This window comes from Tupaia chinensis, unplaced genomic scaffold (genome assembly GCF_000334495.1).
Source record: "Tupaia chinensis unplaced genomic scaffold, TupChi_1.0 Scaffold000708_1, whole genome shotgun sequence".
NCBI classification, from domain to species: Eukaryota; Metazoa; Chordata; class Mammalia; order Scandentia; family Tupaiidae; genus Tupaia; species Tupaia belangeri.
The window spans coordinates 570286-577955 of NW_006160231.1; the positions used below are offsets into that span (position 1 = coordinate 570286).

At 54.7% G+C, this 7670-nt stretch overlaps 1 protein-coding gene across 3 annotated transcripts; it reads right to left on the reverse strand.

The window, feature by feature from the left end:
* Window positions 1–345: 345 nt before the first annotated feature.
* Window positions 346–7663, reverse strand: THPO (thrombopoietin). Of its 3 annotated transcripts, none has more exons than XM_006160766.3 (8): window positions 6652–7663; window positions 6168–6293; window positions 5188–5277; window positions 4776–4939; window positions 4433–4560; window positions 4122–4208; window positions 1431–1598; window positions 346–1224 (listed from the first exon to the last, which is right to left on the reverse strand). In XM_006160766.3, the coding sequence occupies exons 1-8, from the start codon at window positions 6696–6698 to the stop codon at window positions 559–561; spliced, it is 1476 nt and encodes a 491-aa protein (XP_006160828.1). In that variant the 5' UTR covers window positions 6699–7663; the 3' UTR covers window positions 346–558. The 3 variants fall into 3 exon arrangements, with proteins under 3 accessions (XP_006160828.1, XP_006160829.1, XP_006160827.1); XM_006160767.3 differs by having other exon boundaries at window positions 346–1212; window positions 6168–6296; XM_006160765.3 differs by having other exon boundaries at window positions 6168–6296.
* Between the last annotated feature and the right edge of the window lie 7 nt (window positions 7664–7670).

A 7670-nucleotide genomic window follows, 5' to 3' on the forward strand; every position in this document is an offset into this window, starting at 1 on the left:
AGGGATTGCGGCGTGACCATCCCCCCTGGGGGGTGATTTCTCGCTTTCTGTCTCTATGTCTCTCTCTGTCTGTCTGATGAGCGCATGCACCCTATAGCAAAAACCTCTCTGAAAAAGAAAAAAGAATAAGGACCTCTTAAGAACAGGGGCTCAGAGTCCCAGCGAGCATGATAGTACAGGGGATGGGGGCACCGGAGGGCCTTAGACCTATGGCAAGGGACACTACTCTTCCCCATTAGCCTGCCTCTGTTCACAGGCCAGGCTGGTCTAGGCCTTTGCAGAATGATAGGAAAAGCATGGAGAGAATTGTAAATTTGTGTAGGAAACAAACAAAGGATAACTAGCTGCTCTAAAGAACTTTGTTGATAGCTTAAAAAAATAGCTTCTGAAGTTGTATAATGTACAGTGAGAAACGATCCTCTTTTTGTCCTGTGTATCAGTGCCCCTTTACCAGGGTTTTGAGTTCCAGGTGGGTGCAGGAAATCGGTACAGCTGCAGTTGTCTCCTAGGCCTCTCGGGAAGGAGAGACATTGCCGATGCTGACAGCACCTGAGTACCTTATGCCTCCAGAGACGGCTTCTGGGAGTGAGGCTGGGCTGCGATCAGAAGGGGGCCCGGAGGGTTGGGCATGGTAGCAGAAGGGGCAGCAGGCTGGGGGTGGAGCTGGACCATGGGGGTGGGCAAGGTGGGTGAAGGAGAGAGGGGTATGGTGTACTGTTCAGTAGGAGGGTGGGTTGGGGAAGCATATCCAGGCTGGAGGTTGGGTGTCAGGGAGCCTGTGTCTGCAGTTCCCGGGGGACTGTCTAGGGCTCCTAAGGTCTTGGGTGAGGGTCTGGCAAAAAGTCCATGAGTTCCACTCAAGAGTGCACGTGTCCTGTTCAGGTATGCAGGAATTTGGTCCAGGGACCTGGAGGTTTGGTTTAGCAGACCAGGAACCTTGGCTCTGAGCCCCTGCAGCCTGCTGAGAAGTCCAGAGCCCGTAGTTCTGGCTGGGACACTGGTGTCTGTCTCCAGCAATCCGGAAGTCCTGTTTGGGAGCTGGTTCAGCGCGAGGAGCAGAGAGGTGCTGCGTGGGACAGCTGTGGCGGGTGGGGCTCGCCTGGCGCAGAGGGCGGGCCCGCCTATAAGAAGCAGGAAGCGCACCTTTCCCCGCAGCAGTTGTTGGAAGCTCAGGAAGATGGCGTTGGGATCCTTGTGAGCTGTGGTCCTGCCCTGTGGAGGAAGCTGAAGGCAGAGGGCGGGCCTGAGGCCAGGGACCAGGGCCATATCAGGCTCCTTTGTCTGTGTGAGACAGGTAGGGTACAGGCGCCCAGGCATTGAGGCTGGGAGTAGGTCAGCTCTTCTGCCCGTAAGATTCCTTGAACCCCTCTCTTCCCTCAGGTTCCTAGAAAGACTAAGTCAGTTCTATGGGTTCGTTGACTGGGATTTACCTGGGTTCCGAGTAGGCCTTGCAAGGCCCCAAGGAGGAGGCGAACCTGTCCAGAGAGCTGTCCCAGGAGGGATGAGAGGCAGGTGGGACCAAGCTGTCCCCGTGCTGCCATCACTCCCTCCAGCAGAAGGGTCACTGCTCCTAGAAGGTCCTGTGCCTTGGTCTGCTCCTGGGAAAGAGATGGAAGAGGGAAGCGGGCTGCTTCAAAGGGCATGCTAATAGCGGGTGGGGAGCTGTAGGAGTCGCCAGCAGAATGAATCATAGGAGCTGAGAACTGGACAAGACCAAGGTCCCACCCAGCACAGGAATTCTTCACAGTGTCCTGACAATTGGTCATCAGCCTCCGCTTCAGTAACTCCAGTGTCCGCTCACAGCCCGGTCTTACACTTGGTTTCAGTCCGAGCGCTCTTTTCTTCTTTCCTTACGTCACTGCAATCCGCCCTATTCCAGCCTCGACCGCCTGATCCTAGTGCTACAAGTCTATTTTTCTGCTACAAAACCTTAGGATCACATGATTTTAAAGGAAGTTTTACTTCTTCCTGCTGGGGTATGGCAGGGGGAGATGAGCACTGTCGGTGGGTGTCTCACCTAGGATCCTCCCTGGCCTTCCCCAGCAAGCCAGGACTGTGGGTGTGTGCCATAATCCTAGCTGGGGGGGGGGGGGGGGGTGCGGGAGGAACAAAACGTGAGAGCAAGGCCGCGCCGGGCCCCCTCCCCCACCCCCCTCCCACAAATAGAATAAAGGTTGGCTTGAGGGGATGTCCAGTGCTAGGCCATTACTTTAAATGCAGTCAGTTCAGACAAGAATGCTCCAGAACTATTTCTACAATGTGGAAGCTGAACATCTACAGCAGCATAGAACTGCTAGTTTTATATTTTTTAAAGCATTATTTTATGTAACTTTTATTTATTTACATATGTATTTATTTTTTTTATTTAAATTTGACCAGAGTGTAACAGAGTGAAAGAGGGAAAGTGAGAAAGCAAGCCACCAGGTCCAGGACTTGAACCACAGTCAGCCTTGTGGGCGTTCCAGCGCCCTTAACCACCATGCCACCTGCCGGCGCCAGAACTGCTAGTTTTTAAAATAACTGCTTCAGGCCAGCCAGTAGTGAGGTGGTTAAGATGGCTGGATCCCACATAGCCAACTGCGCGGTGTGAGTCCTGGATCCAATGACTTGAAAAACATGCCAGACACATGTGTGTGCATGCCCCAAATACCGAAAGAACAGAGGACAAGGGATTATGGTGTGGTCATTTCCCCTGGGGTGTGCTTTCTCATGTTCCATGTCTCTCTCTGTGTCTCTCCAACAAGCACACACACCCTATAGCAAATTAAAAATAAATAACTAAATCTGCTTCAATAAAGTTGTTTCATGCTAAGTTAGGGGTCAATTTGATGTTTCCAGATCTTCATAGGAGTACTAGGGCTAGAAGGTAAAATGAGAGGGGGCTGGCAGGTGGCATGGTGGTTAAGGCGTTGGACTCCCACATGGCTGACCGTGGTTCAAGTCCTGGATCTGGCAGCTTGCTTTCTCACTTTCCCTCTCTCTCTGGTCAAATTAAATAATAATAATAATAATAAATAATCCTATAAAAGAGTTTAAATGAGGGAATGAGGGGCTCCTGACCTGGAAGCTGGAATAGGACTTCGTTCAGTTACTGTACATATGTAGAAAAGATCTATTTATGTATCTTTTTGTTAAGTTTCACTTTTTTGTAGTTGCCAGAGGGCACATGAGCTTACCAAATGGAGAGAGATACAAAGAGGGAGAGGGAGAAGTGGACAGCATCACTCCAATTGGGTGTGGTCAGGCCACTATCCTTTCTCCATTTTTCCATCCTTTTGGGCTCTTGGGCATGTGCATACACTTAGCATGTATTTCAAGCTACTGAGGCTGGGATCTGAACCAAGCAGTAGGCCATGTGGGACCCCTTAACCACTAGGCCATGGGATGGTCCTCATCTTGTTTTTAACTTGCCAAAGGGTGTGTGTGCTTACCAGAGGAGACATAGTAGAGAGGAACAGTGAGAAAGCACCCCGGTTTAAGAAGGTTGAATGGGGAGGTGTGCAGCTGTGGCACAGTGGTTACACAACTGGACCCACATGGGAACGGTTCTGAGGTCTGTGTCCCAAGACTTCCCTGAGTAAGCCTGCATGCTTGGGATGTGGGCCACCCGAGACTGGGGGTGGACGGTGATGTGAAGACCCTGTTGGGGTTTCTCTTGTTCTTTCTCTCTTGCTCATGGAAGAAAGAAAAGAAAAAGAAGAAAAAAGAGAAGAAAGAAAGGAAGGAAGGAAAGAGAGAAAGAAAGAGAAAGAAAGAAGGAAAAGAAAGGAAGAAACATTGAATGGGAATAGGTCAAAGGCATGGCTATGAGGGACTTTTGTGCAGCTTTCATGGCGTTCAACTTGGAATCTATTTAACGTTTTGGGCCCTCGAACCATCATTTATCCACAGGATTTAATCATAGGTGAGTGTATTAGGCTGTTGGAAAAGCCACGACACTTCTTCCTATGTAAACATGTGTCATAACTTTCCTAACAGCCGGACAGATTGGGTTAGGATGGCCAAGTTGAAGGTGAGATATTTTTAGGGAGCTCAAGAATTTTGAAGAATTTTTGGAAAGAAGCAGGAAACGGATGCAGATGGACTTAGGGAAAGCGAGGTGTAAGGGGTGGCATTCTTACTGTCTGGGTTTTCCATTCCCCCAAGCTGAAGTCCACAGCAGGCAGCAGGACAGGGGTGGGCAGAGGCTTAACGTCAGGGCACTGGCTCTGCGGGAGAGAAGGGAGCCGGAATAAGGGGGTAGCTGTGACCAGGACAGGCTTCCCTGAGCACTACGTCCAGACTAGAGCTTTCAGAGGGAAGCTCTTACTGCTCATTGGAGCCCTCCTCTGAGAGTGCTCTTATCTAGTCTCGGGAGGGGGGACGCTGGGTCAGGGAGCGAGGGCATCTCCCCGGGTAAGTGGCTACGGAAGCAGTGCTTGGGAAGCCTCACCAGTCTGCCGTGAAGGACGTGGGAATCACGAAGCAGTTTATTCAGGAGCCGGGGGTCACAGGCAGGAGGAGCCGGGCTGGACAGGGTTAGTCTTGCAGTGAGGAGCAGCAGGACCACGAGGAGCAGCTCTTAGATGACGAGAGATGAGGTCAAAAGGGGTGGATAAGGCAGGAATCACTTTTGGGCGGTGGTCCGGGAATTCCCATGGAGGCCCCAGACCCAAAATCTAGGGACCACTTTTCTTGGGAGATGGGTGCCCCAGTGCCCCGCCCCTGCAGCGCCTGTGTTCTCTTCCCCTTCTACCACATCCTGCTCGGCCCTGGCCCCTGCACTGGGTTCTTACCAGTCAGCTCCATTCTGGCCGTGCTGTCTGGCTGGAGTGGCTCCCTGTATGGGGCCTCTCCCCTGAATCCTTCCTGGGGCCATGGAGGCGGTTTAGGCTCTTGCACTTCTGGGTAGAGTGGGGCGGGGCACAGGTGGGCCAAAGAAGAGGATCTGGAATTTATTCTGAAAGTGACAAGAATGGTGAGCATTTAATCGAGCTTCAAGGAGAAGACCGCCTCATGGGGGAACGGATGCTGGAGGCTTGAAGTGCCCAACAGCCTAGAACTACTAAAGCTCCCTCTGTTCCCGCTTTCTTGTGGTCGTAGCATATGGGGTCTGCTCTTTGTCAGGCCTCCTCAGTGAACGATAAGGTTCGGTGCCCCCGTCCCACCTCGATGGGGCAGCAGGGCATGATATGAACACACACGTACCTTAACTGGGCTCTGATTCTGAGCGCCTTGGAGGTTGGGCTGGAGAAAGCCTGCGGTGGGAACGGAGCACGGGAGGGTTGCGGTCCACGCCTGCAGGGGAGAGTGGGCAGTGGACACGGGGCCAGGATGGAGGGCTGGTGAGCAGTGCAGCGTGCTGAGGGGTAGCGAGTTGAGGAGGGAGGTGGGACTTCGAACGGTGGAAGATTAAAAGGTGATATGGAGGAGAGGAAGCTCGGTCCCTTGCTGTTCACTGCCACGTATCAGCCTCCCGGAGTTTTCCTCTGCACTCCAGGCTCTGAGCCCCGTTATCCAAGGCACAGAGGAGCTCACGTCCCAGACCTCCTTCCGAGGCAGGTTACCCAGGAATGGGCACCTGTGGAGTGAGGCAATGCCCGCTTATAGGGCTTACCCCGGGTAGACACCTGCCAGTACCTGAGTCTGTCTGGGAGCCTGCACCTGCCTCCCTGCCCCCTCTGCAGACCCCTTCCGGTTCCTTCCCAGGACCCCCCACAAGGCTTCCTCCTCCTCCTTTCACAAGTTGTGCAAAGAGGCCCGCACCTGATTCAATATTGGGGTTTCCTGTGGGTCTGTCAACACGTATGAGGCCTCCTCCCATTACCCTCTCCTCGCGTCCCCGCCCCAGAATTCAGAGCTTTGGCTAGGATTGGGGACTGGGACTGCGTCCATCTTGGCACTGTTCTCTCAGCCCTACATGAACCTCCTTTCTAGTGTCCTTGCTGGGCCCCTGTCCCCTCTCCTTAGAGCCAACAGGGACTATGCCGTATTCCAGGTCTATGATCAGAAACCAGCACCCCACCCCCTACCCCTGCCCCGTCCTGCTCCTCCCATTCTGGGAAAGCTGCAAAATTCCGACAAAGGTCAGTGCCTGTGGGTTCCAGCTTGCTGCCCCTCCCCCAGCGGAGCCAGGTCCTCTCCTGTCCTTCCTGCTCTCACTTAACCCCAACCCTGCTTGCACTCACCAGGTGGAGAGGGGCCGGGACCCAGGTGCACAGCAGGCAGCGCTCTGGGGAGCGGATGGTAGGAAGACATGTGGTCCTGGGGCACAGCCCCTCCACAGCAGTGGGGTCACACGCCTGCCCGGGCCACTGCTGCCCAATCAGAGAGCAAGGAGCCAACAGACACTGGTGAAGGCCCCCGGAAGTGACGCCTTCCCCCCACCCGCACTGGGCCTGGAGCCCCTGCTGGACCATGGTCCACTCCTGGAGCCCAGCTCGTCCACCCACACACGCCACCGGGAGGATTTGGATAAGGGACCCATGCTTTCCCAGGAGATGGGAAACCTGGGCCTGGCTGGGGGAGGAGAGGAGAGAGGAGCCGACGTTTTTTCCAGGAGGACTCTGGCAGGACATTTTTGTCCCTGGGGAACAGGCACGGAGTCTTGCATTAGACTGGTGGAGGCTTCAGTTCCTGGCTCTCCGAATTTCTTTTCCCTGGACAGCATACCTGTGGCTGAAATCGCACAGGACTCGCTTTCTCTCAAATACCCCCATGCAGTTCCACCTTGCTGCCCCCTCTCTCCAAGGGGGAGCTGGGCCACGCCTGCACTGGAGATGATGCTGTCAGGGTCGCTGTGGGGAGAGGGTTGGGCCGTCTGAGAGGATGGGAAGGTGAGAGACATATGTCCCTGGGGGAAGCCTGGGCCAGGTGCTCTTCTGCTGGGACCCACCCAGACGCTTGGACAGCTACACCCACTAGCCTCGGAGCCCGGGCCCTGCTTCCCTTGCTCTGTCTTCCTCCCTCTTCCGTCTCTTACCACCACATAGGTGACAAGAATAACCAGGCCGGTGTGGCCCCCATCTTTGGAAAGATAACTGCTGACCCTCCCCCACAAATACCTCCCTGCTGGCCCCTCTTCCTCTGCTTTCCCCTCAATTCCAGCCCGTACCCCCAGGGCTTCTGGCTTGACCTTGTTTCCATCAACGGCCCCCTCCCCAGTCCCTCCCCGGTCTCTCTCCTGTTCCTCCTTCCAAGGATGGGGCTGTCTGCTAAGGAGTATGGCCTGGATCCCGGAATTCTCCAGCTCAGCCAGCAGAGATGCCGCCCAAGATTAGGAGGAGAGTCCTGGGATGGCTGGAGGGTGCCGGGCCTGGGTGGGAGGGCAAAGGGGTGCTCATGACCGGGGAGGTGCAACGAGGAGCCTGGACCTGGCTGGAGAGGTGGAGGGCAGGTCCTTTGGGTGAAGGCAGGGGTGAAGAAAGCCAACCTGGATGGTCGAATTGTCTAAGGACAGGTTACAGTGGAGAGAGACATTGCCATGCCAGACAGGGGGCCACAGCCGTTTCTGGCTAAGCCCTGTCCTGGGGAGCCCAGAGTGTGGACCTCAGAGGAGTAGACAGGCTCGACAGTAGAGAGGGCAGTGAGGAGTTTGAGGAGCACTAAGTGCCCAGGGCAGGGGGCGGCAGTGGATGGCCTTTCCTGCACACTGTCATCCTTAAAGACAAGTCCTCATCCTTCAGACGGGA